This window comes from Prinia subflava, chromosome 20 (assembly GCF_021018805.1).
Source record: "Prinia subflava isolate CZ2003 ecotype Zambia chromosome 20, Cam_Psub_1.2, whole genome shotgun sequence".
Lineage (NCBI taxonomy): Eukaryota > Metazoa > Chordata > Aves > Passeriformes > Cisticolidae > Prinia > Prinia subflava.
Genome location: NC_086266.1, coordinates 7,087,863 through 7,106,769, shown reverse-complemented (window position 1 = coordinate 7,106,769; position 18,907 = coordinate 7,087,863). Strand labels below are relative to the sequence as shown.

General features: G+C 47.4%; 1 protein-coding gene across 1 annotated transcript; it reads right to left on the bottom strand.

Annotated features, from left to right (window-relative positions):
• Window positions 1-350: 350 nt before the first annotated feature.
• LOC134560591 (ras-like protein family member 11A-like) lies at window positions 351-13,642 on the bottom strand. Its single transcript, XM_063416759.1, has 4 exons — window positions 13,189-13,642; window positions 11,842-11,898; window positions 9,527-9,609; window positions 351-3,016 (listed from the first exon to the last, which is right to left on the bottom strand). The coding sequence occupies exons 1-4, from the start codon at window positions 13,331-13,333 to the stop codon at window positions 2,549-2,551; spliced, it is 753 nt and encodes a 250-aa protein (XP_063272829.1). The 5' UTR covers window positions 13,334-13,642; the 3' UTR covers window positions 351-2,548.
• Between the last annotated feature and the right edge of the window lie 5,265 nt (window positions 13,643-18,907).

Genomic DNA, 18,907 nt, shown 5'->3' with positions numbered 1-18,907 from the left:
AAAACACTGAGCTTTATTGCCTTCTGTAGCTGGTTAGGCCTGGCTTAAAACCAGTATTTGTACTCCAGGTCAATGAACAAAGGAAATACTAAAGTTTCCCTAGCAGAATAAATGTTTGCCACATGTTAGGACCTAAGAGAAGACTTAAATGTTTCAATCTTTTTTGGCTTTAGCCAAAATGTAGATTTTTTCCCCCCCACAGGAATGTGGGAATACTTATTTGCATAAGGAATGTTTCCAAAGCAGGGTGTCTTAGATTGTAAGAAGGGAAAAAAAAAATAGATTTTTTTTTATAATATCTATATTCTATGTGACACATAAAGGAGCCATTTTATTCACTACTCAGGGAAGACCTTGCATCTTTTTATTAATCACTAACGAAACTAAAACATTGAGAGGTTTGAATTTTGGTGACATTTCCTCTCAAATCTGAAAGAGTTTGAGCTGAAGGAAGCTGCAAACAAATCTGCCAAGCTGGAGCACAAATTCTCTTAGGTTTTCTTTAAAACCAATGTCAGTAAATCATCTGCAGCAAAATTAGCCCTTGTTATACAGCACTGGAGTGGCAAAATTGTTAATTGTTATTCAAAATTGGTGATCACTTTTCCAACACAAAAATAATTCAGTTTCTGTGTGTCTTGCAAACTGCTCGATTTCTTATTATTGAATCTTTAGACTCAATATTTGAGCCATTGAATTTCTAGATTCAATATTTGAGCTATTGAATTTCACATTCAATATTTGAGCTGTGCTATTATTAATTTCAAACATTGAAATTCCATGCCATAAATACCAAAGTGCCTGGGATGATTATTGACACTGCTCAAACACCAAATTGTTAATTAAGCATAAACCAAAGTGAAAATTCCCTAATATAATTTGAGTCCCTTTTTGAATGATCCAACTTTTCCCTTCCTACTACCACTTGAAACTGAATTTAAAAACAGATGCAGGTCATTTGTGGGAATGAAAAACTCTTAAATGAATCAGAACACAAGACATTCGCAGATGAGCAGCTGTGGAAAACAATAAATAAAACAGAAAGTGAGCTGCAGATAAGGCAAATCCAGGTGATAAAATCATGGCTAGAGCTGTCTAAAATAGGAAAGTGAAAAACACAAAGTACATTGAAAAGCCCTGAGCTATACAAATATTCATCAGACTCCATTTACATTTTTGCTGCTCCTAATGAGGAAAAAAGTTGATTTAGCTCAGTCCTGCCAGATGAAACATCTGGGAGTGTTTTTCCATATCCATCAAACTTGGGTTTCCCTCCAGTGTCCCTGAGTATAAATCACTGAGCTTGACTCCATTCCATGGTCCTTGAATTGCTCTGTTGGAAGAAGAGGCTTGTGCAGGATGAATTTTACATGGTCCAGGCCTGCTCCTCCCCACTCTCAGTGAGAAGAGAGCGCTGGAGCTCTGTGGTTGCTGTTGGTTCCATAAATCAGTTTATGGGACACACCCCAAATCCTGGGACGTGCTGAGGCACAACCATTCCCTGGGCTATGTCCTGACAGGCTGGGATGCTCTGGGAGCTGTTCAGGGAAGCCTGGGTTTAACTCAAACAACAAAATAATGAATTCCCAAAGCCAAAAATTTCAGGCATTATAAAACCTTTTCTTCTTAAAAATCCCCCGGACAACCTAGTGATGTAAATATGTTTTGCGTGAAGGCTTTGTTTCTTTAAAAGCATTTTGAACTTGAAGTCTAACTAGTTGAGGAAAAGAAAAGAGTTTTAGGTGATCTCCTTGCTCTTGATCAATGCAGTCAAGTTTTAAACCACCCTGATGGATTTTTCCCTTTTACCATGTAAGAAACCTTCAGAAAAATGAGAAATGTTGTGGAGAAACTGACTAGAAAACACTGCACAAGTTTGTATTTTTCCCAAATAATCACTTTCAAGGCAGTCACTGTGCTTTTAAACAAAAATAATCTGAAAAAATAGTGATTTTTTAAAAAAATCTCCCTTTCAAGAGACACTCTAAGGCTTAAGTTTCCATATGAACAGATCTCTCCCCATTGCTCAGAACTCTTTCCTTCAGTTAATACTTTTCACTATTTATGCTCTTCATTTAAATGAATTAATTCATTTATTTTCCAGTCTTGATGAAGCAGATCTGGTCCATTTTTCTTGCTCAGTACAGCTCCCATCACTCTCCTCATGCCCTGCTGTGTTTGGGAACACAACCATTCCCAAGGGAAGTCACATCTCTTAAAAGCAGGATTTCATTTTTCTCATTAACAAAACCCACTTTTTAACACCAAGATTTTTGACTGCATCCCTTGCCAAAAAAAAAAAAAAAAAAAGAAAAAAAGAAATAATTTGGGACGATGTCCTTTTTTCAAACCACAGTTTCAAAATATTTGCACCGGAGAGCAAATTCTGCAAGTTCCTTTGCTGAACGAGCAGGGGCTTTTTGAGAAAGATGTGAAGACAAAACAGAAGAGTCTCCCACACCACATGAGGGCTGAATTGATGCCCCCTTTCCCCCAGCTTGCTGCGTTTTTATCCAGGGCTCTGGAAGGCAATTCCTGCGCGGCCGCATCAAAGCGCAGTGGCAGATTTGCCTTTGGAAGTCAGCGCCTGCTTGAGGCGCCTCTTCAAGTCCTGCATGTTGGGGGACTTGGGCCGCACGAGGTGGAGCCCTCTCCTCTTCTCCCCGTTGCAGCCGCCGCCGCTCCTGCTGAGCTCCTGGCACAGCTGCTGGAAGGCGTCGCGCACGCCCTCGCAGCTCTCCCGCGCCGACACCTCGCAGTGCGTCCCGCCCAGCTCCACGGCCAGCTGCAGCCCCTCCTTGGAGGACACCTGCCGGGCCCGCAGCAGGTCGCCCTTGTTGGCCATCAGCAGCAGCGGGATGTTGGCGTTGGGGTGGATCCTGCGGATGTGCTGGTGCAGCGGGCGCAGCAGGCGGAAGCTCTCGTAGTCCGTGATGGAGTAGACGAACACGAAGCCGTCGGCCCAGTAGATGGAGCGGTTTATCTGCTCCTGGCAGCAGATGCTGTCCGTGTCCTCCTGTGAAACAACGGGATTTGCACGTCAGGAAACTGTCGCTGTGTTGGGCGTTAGAGTTGCCTCTTTTTCGCTTACAGAATTTTTTCCCATAAGTTTCTAAGAACCTTAATGACAGTGCTTAGCCAGAGCAAAGGGAGTAGTTGAAGGACATGGCAGCACAAGGCTACACCTATTGTTTTTGAGTCTCTGGGAGTTTCCCTCAGAGGGGAGATAATGCGAGCTTTGGGAAAGGTAAAAGACAGAGCTGGGGGGGGAGGGCTCACTCTTGCTCTCAGCATTGAGGAGGACAGTCAAGCTTCCCCCTGCTGCAGGAAGAGTTCACGGCCATCACTCTGCCTTGTCCTGGGAAATCTGCTCGTGTCCCCAGGAATCCTGAGCTCGCTTTCTCCAGCCTCCCCCCACCACCACTGCTTCTTCTGAGCTTTGAGGCTCTCCTGCTACTCTGTAGCCCTGCACTGCCCAGCCCTGCAGGGACACCCCTGCCATTCCAGCTGCCAGCGCAGAGCTCCTCATCTCATCCACCAGCCCGGGACTTTCCTCCCTTCCAGCTCGGCCTCTCAGAGTCCTGCAGGGGCATCGAGATCAAACTGCCCCGGGCTTTTGTGAAAGAAAGCCCTCAAGGTTCCTGGTTCTGTTTATTACTAATGCTGTAGTTGTTGTTTGTTTGTTGTTTTGTCATATATACTAGTAAAGAACTGTTATTCCTATCCCCATAGCTCTGCCTGAAAGCCCCTTTAATTTTCTAAATTAGAATAATTTGGAGGGAGGGGATTTGAATTCTCCATCTCTAGGGAGGCCCTGCCCCTCCCTAGCAGATATCTGTCTTTTAAACAAAGACACACTGTCAGACATGAAATAAAAATGCTTGACTGCAGTCAGCAGACAGAAGAGAATCAGGCAGCTTTATTTACAATTCATTCAGACTTTTATAACACGCTGAGCTAAAAAGGCACATTGCTGGTCCATAGGATGGACACCTCTCTCCAGTGGTTTAGTAACACCAACAACACCTGGGAGAGAGGTTGTTATGGGAAAGGAGAATATTGTTTACTTAGAAATGTTATGGAAGAATAGTTATTGACACAAAGCTGCTTGGGAAAGGAGAAACCGCTGAAAAGCTTCCCTTGGGAAAGCCAGCACCCCTCAGAAATATGGGGCCCACAGGAACCTGCAGGAGCATGGACATCTGAATAACAGAATCAATATATGAATCAATAACAGAATCAGTATGATTGCAGCAGAAGCCCTTTATCGTTCACATTAACATGCAGTCATGGATTCTAAGTTGTTTGCTCACACATCCTCTCAGTAGTGGCCTGTCCACGAGGGAGGCACGCATCCTTCAGGACCTCTCAGTGCTCAGGGTCCATCCTCACCTTGTGCCTCCTTTATCGAGCTTTAGCATTCTCGGTAGTCAGTGTCTCAGGCTCTTCCTTTCGTATTTTGAGCCCTGTTTTTCTAGGTAACCTTGACGAATTCCTGAGGGCTCTAATAACAAAACTGCAGGTAGCTTGATGGGATTGCTCACAGTTTGGCTGGGGCATCAGAACGGCCTCTTACACAGATCCATTGCTACAGGAAACAGCCCCGGATTGAGCTCGGTTTGAACACAGGCCTGTTTGTTCATGTACTCCCAGAAACCTCTCTGGATGCAGCAGGGAAATTCCCAGGGTTGGTGACACTGAGCCAGGTTGTCCAGGCTGGAGAAAAGGAGATTTAGGGGGCACCTGGTCACTCCCTACAGCTCCCTGAAAGGAGCTTGCAGCCAGCTGTGGGCCAGGCTCTGCTCCCAGTGACAGGACAAGAGGAAACACCTCCAGCTGCACCAGGGGAGGTTTGGGTTGGACACCAGGAGGAGTTTCTGCACTGGCAGGGGCTGCCCAGGGAAGTTTGGAGTCCCCATCCCTGGAGGTGTTCAAGGAATGACTGGATGTGGCACTCAAGGTGGGAATCAGTCACGGGTTGGAGTCAGTCCTGGAGGTCTTTTCCAACCTCCCTGATTCCGTGATTCTCTGATCCCACGCTGCAGGAAAGCACTAATGTGGATTGGAGAGGGGTCAGAGCAAACTGGTTGAAGAGAAAAGCCAAAATACTGCTTTGAAAAGTTAGGTCTGTATTCTCTTGTACCCAACCAGTCAGAAACTCATGATCTCATCATGGATAAAATTGTGATGGGCACAGTAAGAGCATTAAAATCCACCAGATTTGTCACACCGTGACAAGTGAACAGTTGTCCCCAAGGTCACTTTTAGGGCTTTTTCCAATTTTTTTTTTCAATATCTCCATGGACAGAGGCTCTCACTAACTCTGTTTGGTGGAGCCTGCCAGGTTTTCCTGCCTTGCAGGTCTCCAAATAGTCAAAGTTATTTTGAAAAAAAGCAATTTGTTACCAAGAACCAATGACTAGAACTGAAAATCAGGTGAAATCTCATTGGTAATTTGTGGAGCTGGGATGGGTTTATACAATTCTTTTTCTGGTCACACATTTCTTGAGTCCATCACCACTCCTATTTAGAGCCCCAACAACCACCAGCTCTGGGAATACAAAGCTGGATACAGCACTGGGGCCTTGAAAAGAGATCAGCTCACTTGTCAGGGTGACGCTATTTCCAGCTAATCCTCTTTGCTACCCCTGCTGGGACAGGGATAACCCAGCCAGAGGGAGATCCCTGCTTGCTTTGGGAGAACTGACACTCCTGTCAATATTGCATTTCTGCAATGTCGTAAAGTTTTTTATATCCAACAAGCATATTCTGTGTACAGCTCTTCATGAAGCTGCTGGAAATTGTGTGTTTTAAGGGGGGTTCAACATCACAAATACAGAGCTCAAACTTTTATTATTGTTGCTAAATTCTACCCAAGAAACTTTCATCAACTTCTGTAGGACTAACAGAAAACACATTCCATTATCTATTGATCTACATAATACATGCCTTTCATTCACATTACTTCTAACAGAATTTACTGCTCAGCACTCTCCCCAAACTTTTATTTAAACCTAAATATGAATTATAAAGCCTAACTTCAGAGAGCAGAGGTGGAAAAGAATGAGTAAAACCGATCGGTTTTCTTCTGGTAGATCAGACAGTGAAAGAACTATGGACAATCTCTTCTGTGAGGAGGAAGCAGAATTTGTGAAGGGTCAGAGTGTAAATTAGCCTTAAATCTTTCCTCAGGAGTTCTGCCAGCCAAGTGTCCGTTGTAAATATTTCATTATTGCCCACAGAGGCACTGGCTCCTCTCACCTGGAGGTTCTTTGCCATTGCCAGCTCACAGTAAATGCTGTGAGGAGTGAAATTGGTAATCAGATGCTCTTCTCACTCCTCCCCAAACCCCTCAAAGCCCAAAACAGAATGACGAGCAGGGCCCCTCCCCAGCAGCCCTGCTGAAAGGTTAATGAGAGTGAACTCCAGCCAGGCCAGGGCAGGCTGTGGGAAGAAGGGCAGTTTGCACTGTTGGGGTCTGGGTTGTTGCCAGTCTGGGGATAATTAGCCACTCTCCACGTCCTGGAAGCCTCTTTTCACCAGCAAAACCCTTCCATGGCAAAAAAAAAACAAAAAAAAAAAAAAAAAAAAAAAAAAAAAAAAAAACCCAAACAAAAAAACCCAAAAAAACCCAAACCAAAACAACAACAACAAAACCTAATTGCACTGGCAAGCTTTGGAAATGGGTTTGGAGAAGGTGCACATTCAGAGAGCCCTAACAGCAGAAACTCTCCCTCCTCCAGCTAGGCCCACCCAGCAGTGAGACAGATGGATGGATGGATAATCCCAAGTGGAATGCTTTATTCAGGAAATCAAAGGCTAATGGGCTACTTTTTAAATGGAAATCTCTGCTCCAGGATGAATTTTGAAACACTTGGGCAGTGTATAGGCCAAGCAGCAATGAATCACCCAACAAAACCACTCATCTGCTTCTGTTTCTCTCTCAGGCTTTCACGTGTCTGGGGGCCTGAATCCCGGGGTTTCCACATGATTTCCTCCTGAAACACTGCATTCAGCCTGCAGAGTGCAGGAAACTCCCTTCCTTAAGGATCTCAATTAAAAATCCAACCTTTTCTCAGGCTTAAACTGTTTCAACACAGTCCCTTCCATTATTGCAGACACATAATTTGAAGCAACAGATACAGGGTGAGATAAAGGTGTCTGTGGGAGATCTTGTAACAGCACAGACCTTGGATTGGGACAAAGAAAATGAAACTCCTTCCGAACTTATTCAAAACCATTTCTGACTGAGAAACCTCAGCTGTTGGCTTGACTAAATTTTGTGCAGCTCTGGAGTCACTGGACTTATTTAAGGGCATGGTATTAATTTAAACAGGAAAATAGCATTTATGACATCTGAAAATGGGAGTTAAATTATTCCAATCCCTCCTTTCTCCACGGGACAGCAGAGAGAGAGGGTTCCCTTTGCTGAGTGTTTATCAGGCAGTGCCAGTGGTGCCCAATCCTCCCCCTCACAGCTCCTCTGTGCAGGGCAAGCTGGCAAAGGCCTTTGTGCTGGTAAATCCCATTTGAATGTCTGGAGAGCTCCCACTGCAGCTTTTGTTTCCTCCTGAGTGTCCAGAGCAGGTGAGGGCTCCTGCCCTCTGCTCTGTGCACCCAGCACAGCAGAGAGTGGGGTTGCATGAGCTTTCCCTTCAATCCACTTCCAGTCAGAGCAGCTGGAAATGGGAACTGCGGGAGTTTTGTTTATCCTGGTTTGTAAACTCAGGGTGGAAGAGTCCTACAGCACAGAGAGGCACACGTGGGTCTGTGCAGGTATGTCCTGGGTTACGTAACAACAACAAAAGTGTATTCTATTTCATCTGTAGAAAGCAGCTGGGGATGGTTTCTTTTTTCTTTCTCTCTTGTAACTCCAGGGGAGGAGGGCGGATGCCTTCTGATCACAGCCCAGCTGTTAAACCAGGTGGGGCAGGGTTTGTGATCTCTGTCACCACTGCCCACCCTCGGGGATATCTTCTGTTCATGGGCCATTGAGGCTCACAGTGCCTGACACATTCCATCATCCATTGGGAGATGGAACACCCAGGGGGAGGAGCCAACCATTCCTACCCAGATAAAAATGGGGACACAGGGACCCCAGACATTCCTCTTTGCCACTGGATTCCCAGAGGAAGACTGGACCCATCTCACCAGCACTGAACCTGTCTACAGGATCATCTCTGCTCCAACAGAACCACATCTGTCACTGCAGGAGGATTTATCTGGACTGCTCCCAACACCCTGAACAGGATGTCAGGTCATATTCCTGACTCTGTCAGGGTTTTCTGGGACTTCTGTTTGTTTGCTTGCTTGTTGTTTTTTGGGGTTTTTTTGTATTCCTGCATTTGCATTTTTAATATTCCTAGTAAAGGAATATTAAATGTTATTCCTATTTCCATATTTTTGCCTGAAATCTCCTAATTGCAAAATTGTAATAATTTGGAGGGAGGTGTTTTTACATTCTCTATTCCAAGGGAAACTCCAGTTTTCCCTGACAGAGACCTGTCTTTCCAAACCAAGACAAGGTAGAACAGGGGTGCAGAGCTGTCCAGGGCAGCCTGGCACTCAGGAGGGAAGGTGGTGTTCCCATCCCAACATATATTGGCCAAATCTAAGTTTAGACCAAGGTTAAGGCCACGCCTAGGAGTTTGATCTTGGTGGTGCAATGACAATACCTGATTTTATCATGAAATCTCTGCTGTTCTGTAGGAATTATTACTCATGGGATTTCCACCATTCCAACCCAAATTTCACCACATTCCTGATGCTTTGACACTATTTTCATCCTCTTGTTCTGCATGTGAAGCAGATCTTCAAGGAGAGACAGCATAAACCCTGCTTGGCAAAATATTTCTAGAAATATTTCTAGAATATATTAAATCTAGAATGTAGTAGAATCAACAAATAATTAAGATTGGAAAGGGTCTAATATCATTATAGAATTATAGAATCATTAAGATTGGAATAATATCATTGAGTCCAACTGTCTAGAACACTGATAGAAAAAGGAGTGTGATAAATGCTCCTTTTAAAAAATGGAATTAATTACATTTAAAACCAGAGTAAGAAAAGCAGGGCAAAGTACCATAGCTGGAAATGACAACTACTGTGGAGCTAGCCCCTTGGAAAGAAACACTCCTCTAAATCTGAAGGACTTTGGGTGTGGAGGAAGGTCCAGGCTGAGCCAGCTGGGCCTCTGGGCAGGTGAGTTTTCTGCCATGCAGGGACAGAAACCACTAAACAGAAAATAAAACAATCAAGCTGCTAGCAGGAGGGAACCAGATTGTGATTTTACTGCTGCTTAGTAATGTGTTGGAAATAAAATTGTTTTAATTTTGACTTCTCCTGAAGGAGCCTGATTTAACACCTCCAAGAGCTCATTTTGGTGGAGTTTAAGGTACCTTGATTAGTCTTGGGTTTGAGCCCAGGTATTTTCCTGCTGCTCAGCAGAGTTGATTGCAGATGGAAGTGCTGGCAACAAACATAAGACAGAAGAGTGTTGAAAAGCACAGAGCGGTTGTTTTACCTCCAGTGAGACAAAGGGAGTGTCCTGCACCTGCAGAGAGATCTGCTCCCCATCTATGGTGAACTTCCTGGAATACAAAGCACCTGGGGGAGAAGGAAGATTGTTAGGCTGGGGCTGCACCGGGGAACCAGAATTAGAAAGGAAAGGTTAAACGAGACCATTGAAATTCAGAGTTTGGAGGTTTAGGATGGGGAGCTGTGGAAAAGTGAATGGCCCTGGAGTGTTTGTGTGGCTGTTTGCTCAGTGAAGTGGGGTTGTGTTTGCTGTGTGGGGACGTGTTGTGAATGCACAGCCAGCCTGGGGGCTGGGAAAGGGCCACGTGGGATTGAGTCACATACTCAGAGTGGACACAAATCCCACTCAGGTTTCCAGTCCAGATTGTTCACTTGAAATATAAGTGCAGTTCACTTTTTGTAATCACAAATGAGGACATCCAGGTGTGGCTGGTGAAAGGTGTGAGTGTTTCCTGCTGCATTTTTCTGAGTGCCTTTAAAAAAGGAAAGTGTTCCAGTTCTGGGCACAGAGTGAGTGACTGTACAAATCCCCCAGATGCTCTTTGAGTGATTTTAGCAGAGTTTGGTTGAAATCCCCAAAGATTGGACACTTTAAACCTAACTTTCGTTAATCTGGAGGATACATGTTCACAGCCAAGTGCTGGCTCTACCCATCTGGGCCTGATCCAGCTCTGATCTAACCACTGTTATCCTGGGCTAGAACTTTGTTACTATAGCTAAGTGACAATGAAAATTTAAGCCCTGATCTTACGAACTCTCTGTGGTTGTGACAAGGACAGCTTCAGAGGCTGATTTCATCATCATTTCTCTTTAGAACTTCACACGGGTCACGTGGGGGTGTGAGGAAATGCCAATCCACAGCTGTTGTGTACAGCCCTTCTGTCCTGCCCCAATGCGACTGTCACTGCTGCCTCCAGGACAATGTCCAGTGTGGAGAAATCCACCCTCTGGAGAGGAAGGAATTCAGATTAACAGGGAGCCCAGCTAGGGACAGTAATGCCCTCACTTCTGAAATCAGCTTTGTTTCAAGGAAACAAGTGAATTTATGCCAGTGGAAAAGAGTCACAGCTTGTAGAGCATTTTCAACACAAGGAAATTCAGCACTGAATCCCACATTATCATATCGTGGTTTAGTACTGTGAGGGGATCCAGCCCTGGTGGGATTTAGTTTCTACTTTAAAACAGACCTGGTTTAAAGTTGTAAAGTTGTTTTATGGGAAGACACTGCACCCCTGAACCAAGACCAGAGAAGCCCTTGTTTCCCACTCCATGATGCCCTGCAGAACAGGGAGCAGGGGCTGCCAGGCACTGCTCCTGCCCTGCCCCACGATGCCTGGCACCAGGAGAGGCACAGCTGGGTGATCCCAGGGGCACTGCCACTGTTCCTTACTGCTGGAATATTCCCTCCTCCTGCAGCACGGCCTGGGAGCTCAGTGGGACAAGCCCCTGGCTGCAGCAGTGGCTCTGGCAGCAATCCCTGCACAGCTCCCAGGCCTCCCTTGATGTACAGGCTCCCTGAGAAGAGGTGACAGAGGAGAAGGAGCAAAAGTGCAGCCAACCCCAGGGTTAGTGGGGGTCACTGAGGGGGAGGTGGAGGGAGGAGCTTTCAGGTTGTATTTCCCCAGATCAAAGGTGCCTTGTGCTGCTCCCTCCCCATCCTGATCTCAGCGAGCCTGTCCAAAGTGAGGCATTTTCTGAGTTCTGCCCACCTGCACCCCCAAACTGTGAGGTGGCCGAGGTGTGGGAAGGGCAGAGGGTGAGCGTGGGGTACATGGATCCATCCTACAGCACGGGCCAGATCAGTCAGTGTTCTCCTGGAACAGTTCACACCCTCTGGATCAAACAAGAAATGAAGGGTTGCTTTGCTTGTCTTACAGAGAGAAGGCTTCAATTTTGAAGTCTCTCTGTTTATAATAGCCCTGAAATAAAGGGAATTCACAGAAAAAGTTCAGAACTGCCTTTTCCACCCCTCTGCCTTCCCTGGGGCTGCAGGGGGAGCAGCGTTGGGTTTCTGTGGTTTAGTTGATGTGTAGGTCATTCCTTGAGCCTGTGTTTCAGTTTAGGTATGTCCCCAAGCAAACCTTTCATTCTGATCCTTTTCCATCTACTTGAGAAAAAAAAAAAAAACAAAACAGCTGAAGGGATAATAAATAATGAGCCTTTGATTTATTGCTTTCATAGCTCGAGGCTATTCACTGAAAAATATGCACCTTATGGACATTTAACACCACTTGGCTTCCCTGCAACGTGCACCAGCCACAAAACAGAGCAGATTTCTTTCCCAGGGAGAGCAGAACTCACCAGTGTTGGCCTCGTAGTCCCCAATAAATCTCTTTGTGAGGAAGCGCACGACCAGGGCTGCAAAACAAAGACAGAGAGAGGTGTCTGAATGAGAGCCCAGATCCACCCTGGCACAGCTCCTGGGACATCTTCCTGCAGGAAGGAGTCTCACACCAGACCAGGTTAAGCTCTGGATTGCTCACATGTCATCCTGCTGCTCTCAACACTCACAGACAAAGATCTGGGGCCAAGCTGGGGCTCCTAACAGAGAGTTTTTCACAGCTTGTGTAGGAAATGAGCCCTCAGATTCAGGGTGGCAGCTCAGCGTGGGATAGGGAGGTTGTTTCCCTGTGATCACAGGTAAAACAATCTCTGAAATTAGTTAGGAAAAGAGCAACAAGCCAGGAGACTGCAGCTAATCCAAATTTAAGCATTTTATGTCATGCAAGAAGTGAGGCTGATGGATGGAATGGTTCTTTCCAGCCTTAAAACCCCTCACAAAACCCACTAGTGATATCTAATCACAGCAAACAAACTCCATGTGCTCTGCACCCCTGGGTCATGCTGGAGCACACTGGGCCTTCTTATTCACCTTAACCTGAGCTGCTTTTAAAAAATCTTTGATAAGAACATTTTCCTTTTTCTGTACAAAACATTTAAATCCCATCACGACAACAGTAACATATTCCTGTGGTGCTTTGATCTCAGTAGATTCCTAGTAACTTGCAAAACAACTTAATTGAGAGTTAAATAAAAAGTCTTATTCTGGAAACAATATTATTTTATGTTAGATTTCATTTCAAGCAATAATTTTTCTCACAGGGTCATCCTTTAGCACCCTTAGATGAAGTTGCCTGTGCAGCTGTCTTCAACAAAATATTTAAAAATGACATGAAGAGGTGGCTGTTTTAAAGCCAAAACAATCAAACATTTTGCTGAATCCCATGGAATCACAGATGTAATAAATCAATCTGCTTTTAATGATTCCTGAAGTCACGGACCAGATATTCAAATGCACCAATGCTCTCTTTACCCTCTTTCCTTCCCCTTTCCTTTGGAGAATCACAAAGGCACATCTTGTATGCTGTGATTTGTCTGCAGAGCATAAAACATTTCCAGCAGGAGGATAAAAGCCACCTTTTAGAAAAGGAAATTTAGCCACAGGTAAATGATTTGCACAAACCCAGGTAGAACCATCTGTGAGTGCAAACCTCGCTGCTGGCTGCTCACGGACCTGCCTCACAAACTCCCCTGTGCCTTTTCTTTAAAAATAAAAAGTAAAATAGCCACAAATGTGGCAGTTTTGGGGCAGGGAAGGAGCCCGGGAGCGCAGCTGGAGGGAAAGCAGGGCTCTCCCCTGAGCCTTACCTGTCTTGCCCACGCTGCTGCCGCCCAGCACCACCAGCTTGAGGATCTTGTTGGGAGCGCAGTCCAGCGCGGGGTACTCGGGGATGGGCAGCAGCAGGAAGCCGGGGGAGTACTGAGACATCGCGGCCTCAGGGGCGAGGACCATGCCCGGCGGGGCGGCTGCTCCGGGGGAGAGCAGCGGGAACGCGGCTGCCCGGCGCCCGTGCTCGGCCGCGGCTCCCGGCACGGAGAAGCGCTCTCATCCCACTGAAGGCGTTTTCCCGAGGAATGCGAGAGCGCCCGGCCTCCTCCAGCCCGCGCCTGAGCTCAGGCAGCGAGTGCGGAGAGCCGAGGGGAAGTTTGTGATCGGCCCCCGTGAAAGCTGACCCGGCACCCGCGGGGGGAGCGGGACATTCCTGGGAGCGCCCTGCCCGCATCCCGCATCCCCTCCCTCCCCACCGCCTGCTCTGTGTGCTGCCCCCTGGCTCAAACACCCCGATTCGGGGTTTGCAGCCCTCACGGGAGCCTTTCAGTCTCTGAATAATCCCGTTCTGCCTGTCCGCTCCCTTTGCCTCCCCAAAGGCTGCAGCTTTGTTGTTCTCCCTGTGCCATTGTGGGACCCTGCTCTTCGGGAGAACAAACACGTTTCCATCCCCGCCTCGGGGTTTCCAGGCAGCTGCGGGATATTCCAAAATCCCAGCTGGCTCCGGAATCCCCGGGTACATTCGATCCGCTGCTGGGTGCGTGCTGTGGGTCCCACAGGGCAGCCCTGGGCTGGGACAGCCTCTCCCAACACCGGGAGGGGATTTGGGGCTGGGGACAGGCTCGGGGAGCTGAGGGAGGGTTCGGTGTCGTTCAGAGGGAGTGAACAGCGAGTGGCTTCTCTAGGAAAGGCGAGCGGGGTTTCAGGGCACTGCAGGGGCTGTGGGAGGCCAGCCTGGAGCCGGACACTGCTCACAGTCAGCTCTCGGTTCTGTGGGATAACAGGGAGGGAGGAGCACTGGGGAGGAGTGAGCCAGATAAAGCAGGACTGCAAATAATATGAAACAGATGTAAATAAAAATATATAAAAAATAACCCAGTTGGAGCATTCATCTTCGGAAAACTCCTCGGAAGGGAGCAGGGGCAAGGCTGGGACACAGGACTCTGTCAGGCTGTGTGGGAGACATGGATGGGGATGGAGAGCAGGACAATCCTCCCCCACAGCTCATGGAGACATGGATGGGGATGGAGAGCAGGATAAATCCCCCACAGCTCATGGAGACATGGATGGGGATGGAGAGCAGGACAATCCCCCCACAGCTCATGGAGATGTGGGGATGCAGCTTTCCTGCAGGCAGAGATGGGCTTGGCTCCCCCTGGAGAGGCTGCAGCCACCGAAAGCCTCTCTGTGCCCAGCGCCCCCAGGGCTCTGCTCTCACCCACAGCACACCTGAGCCCTCCCCAGCAGGGTCCAGAGCCAGGGGGGGCTCCCAGGGGATGGGGAATCAGGGCAGGGCTCCGGATCATGGCCCCTTCCCAAGGCACCCAGCCCGGCTTCCACACCAGCACCACACAGCTTGTCTGAGTGTGAACTGCCCTGAGGAAAATCCAGCTCTGGGCACAGCAGTGCAGGGAAATCAGCACAAGAATTCCAAGATTTATGGACATGCTGCTTTTCCAAGGCCCTGTTTCCCCTCTAAAACCTCACTGTGCAGCAGTATTTGTGCAGTGGTGCTCTGCAAGCTCCCAGCGTTGTTGCTTTGACCATCCTGGCAGCTGATGAAGAGGAGGAAAAAAATGTCTGGAGGCTGATGCAGCTCATGGAACTGGGAGAGAGCCACTGGATCCTCTGTCTTTTGGGACTTGGCTCCTGTGGGAATGGTTTGCAAATCTTCCAATGTCAATTTGCTTCCAGATTTCCAAACACTGAAAAAAAAAATCTTTTCCAGGAAATTTCATTACCAGGGTGCTTTAATCTCACACAAGTTTTGTAAGAAGAGGCAAAATGAGAGGAGGAACAGGAATAAAAAGCTCAAAATCTTGTTGCCAATTAATAGAGCAGCACTTTGCAATGTGTTATTGAGCTGGACAGTGATAAATTTGGGATTAGTTAGCAGCAGTAAGTCACTGTCTGCTCTCCGAGTGCTTTGTTACCATTTGCTATTAAAAGCATATGTTAGTGAGTAATATAAAAACATCCATCACAATAGTCCTGCTCCAAAACCAAGCAGACATAGATCTGTCAGCTTCTAGGTGGCCAGAGGAGCTCCAGCCCAGGAAAAAAAAGCCAGATAAGTTCAGAAAGACCATGAAGCAAAGACATTCCTAGAAGAGAACAGCGCTGCTGGCTTGCTCCAGGAGGGAGGCACAGTCAACTGAAAAAGAAAAAGTTGACATCGTTTAGGGTAACCAAATGTGGTGCTGAGGAGCACAAAAGGGAGCCAGAGGCACGTGGAGGGTGAGCTTTGGTGTGGATGAATGCGAGGCAGACAAAAAGAATCCAAACTCTGCTCAAATGGTGCTGAGCTTGGATGTGGCTCTCAAAACTCAGGAGCAGCTGCAGCCTGAGGAGGGCTGGGGAGGCTGCTCCCTGTGCTAGCAGGGCTGGAGCTGGTGCTGGCACGGGAGAGGGGATGTGTGGGGCAGGAATGAGACAGCAGTGCTGCAGGAAATGCAGAACTGCTGCTCCTGGCAGCTCAGAGGGCTTCTGGTGGCTTAAAACAAATGTGAGAGCAGTTTTAGGCTTCATGCTGGAAGCAGGGCAGTGGAGCTCGAGTTCCTTTGCTAAAGTGGGTCAATGTGGATTTCTCCTGCACCAGCCCAGGCTTCTTGTGCTTCTCCCCAGAGCTCCTTCCACGTGCAGGAATCTGTGCAGAGAGAAGGGCTTTTGGCACAAATAAAAAAGCTGTGCTTTCTCCCAGAGTTTTCAATCTACCCTCAAGCTCCTCCCTCCTCTTAAATTTGAGGCTTTAATTCTGAAAGGATTCAAGTAAAATACAGAATCAAACCCAGAGGTTTTCAGACATGGTCCTTATCTGATTTTCTAGATTGCCAGAGCAGCCTTTTCAGAGTGAAGGATTCACAGTCTGAGATTGTATAACCCTTGGCATGTGGAATAACAATTGTTTTCAAAGGAGATATTCATTGTTTGTGCACAATGGACTCATATTTAGCTAAGAAACCCATGTTTAACATTCAAATTCGCTTGGAACAGCAATAGCTTAAATTAGAGGGGGAATGTTTGCAAAACTGAGAGTGACTTTGGGAACATTTGGATGGTTCTGGAGGTTTCACTCTACCACTCCTTGGGTTGCTCATGCAAGGATCTGTGCTTTTGCTTGATGCACGGAGATTTTTATTTCCACACCAATTTTTTACAGATTTATTTACTGTTCTGTGTTGCTTTTGGCTCTGTTTGTTAGAAGATTTTCTATTTATATTGTTGTTGGCCCTCCTACACATCTTCAGAGACAAAACTTGCCAAAAATAAAAATATTTGCCGTGACATTGGGCCTGTCACAGGGGGATGTCAGAGTGCTTCAAAACGGGTTGGAATTATTCCTCACGCATTGTACAGAAGGAGTAAGAGATGAGCAGGGCCAGAGAGACCTTGCTAAGACCCCAGCGTGTTGGGAAAATGTTCCTCCTTCTGCCTAGCTCTGGTAGAAATGATTTTTCCTCCAGGAGCCCATTTGTAACCATTCCATTTGCCTCTGGTACATCTTTCATGGAATATGGTGATGTTAGGGGGCTTGGAAGGGGAAACAGGGCTCATTTCAGAGCAGAGATGGGAAATGCAGTGTGGGGACATGCCAGGGGCTGTGGCACATGCTGAGACAAAATTCATGGCTGGCAACTCGTGCATGCACCCCTGAACTGACTCCAACCAACTCCAAGAATCAACCCCTGCTGCTCTCTCTGCCCCTCTGTGTTGCAAACGTGGGGCTCAGAGGTCCCTTCTCACACTGCATTCAACAAAAATTATCTTTGAGCACCTTTCTGCTCCCAGTAACTGAATGATTCAAAGCTGGGAAGGGCAAAAGAGGAGGAGATAAGAAAGGAGCAGAAACGAGTGTGAGGAACCAGCCTTGGTCTGTGCGCTCAGAATTCCACCTTGCTGAGTTTAAATGAATTAAAAGCGCGTCTCTGTGATCCAGCAGTGACCTCTGAAGACATCTGGGGACAAGAGCACAATTTTAGGCCCGTAATTCTACTCAGCACCAAGTTGTTCTGATCCTGAGGCCAAAGGGCAAGGAGATGTCCTTAGATGCTGCTGGGACAGCTGTGACAAATCATCTTCAATGCTATTTTGGGATGTAAGAGAGATGAACATTTAACATACTTCAGTCTGGTCAAACACTCTGCAGATTCCACAATTTCTGCATTTCCTGTCCCTAATTTTAAATCACTGCCTTTCATGGCAACGCTGTAAGGAGCATGTGGCCCTTTTCACTTTTGGGGTATTTTGTGAGGATTGGGGTTTTTGTGCTCCTGGAGCCTGGCCCTGGGGAGCCTGCAGCAGGTGATGTGGGAGGTCCAATGTGTGTACGAGGACATCGCTGCAGCGAGCAGCTCAAACGGAACGGAAACATCCTGGTCTCACGAAAAAGTTTCTGCTTTGGGATCTGAACCGTTCTCCCTTCCCCACAGGTGTTCCAACAAGGTCAGGGCTGGAGACTGGAGATAGCCCTGTGTGCTGGTTTGGAAGCAAAATCAGTGAGACTCCAAGTCAGAAATACAATTTAATAGAGAGAGAAGAAACAACAAGAAAGATAAAAATAAAATAAAAATAAGATAAATGCAATAGTACAAAGGACCGCTGACAGAGTCAGAATGCAAACCTGACACCCTGTTGGTCAGCGTGTTGGAAGCAGTCTGAAGTAACTCCTCCCAGAGTGACAGATGTGGCTCTGTTGGAGTAGAGATGATCCTCAAGAAAGGCTCCAGTCATCCTCTGGGACTCCAGTGGGAACGGCTCCCTTGGTGTTTGGGATTGCTGTTTTATCCCATGGAAAGGCTTTGGCTCCTCCCGCTGGGTGCAGCATCTCCCAATGGGATGAGGTGATGTTATCAGTCATGGGAGAGCCTTCAATGGCCCATTCACAGGGGATGTCCCTCAGAGGAGGATGGGTGGAGGAGGAGAGAAGGAGGCCCTGCCTTATCTGGTGTCATCAGGTGTCCCATTAACAGAGGGCATCTGCCCTCTTTCCACCCCTAGAGTTACAGGAGATAAGGAACAATATCTCCCAATGGCTTCAACAGATGAAAATAGAGTACACATTCTTGGTGACATTTCTCAACTCAAGACACCCTGGCACTGCTGGGGCAGTGAGCAGGGAGCTCCCCCCAGCCGTCCTTGGCAGCCTGGGGCTGATGAGGGGAGGCTGGGAGCCTCGGGCTGGACACAGCTCTGGGTTAGCCACGTCCCAAATTTCTGCCCATTCCGGGCTGTTTCCCAAGGTTTGTTTCTTCTGAGAAGTGTTTGCCCTCCGTGTGCTCTGCAGGACGAGCTCTGCGGTGTCCCAGGAGCATTCCCCACTCCTGATCCCACGGGAATGACGATGGTCACTGCTGTCACTGGCAGTGCTGAGCTCTCCAGGAGCCTTTTTGTCCCCGTGCTGCAGCGGGGACCTGCGGGGTGGGACAGCAGAGGGTCCCTGGGGCAGCACAGGATCCCCGTGATGGGTGCCCACAGCCACTGGAAGGAGTCTTGGGAATCACAGAGTTCTATCGGGCACTTCTGGGGGGTTTCGGTGCT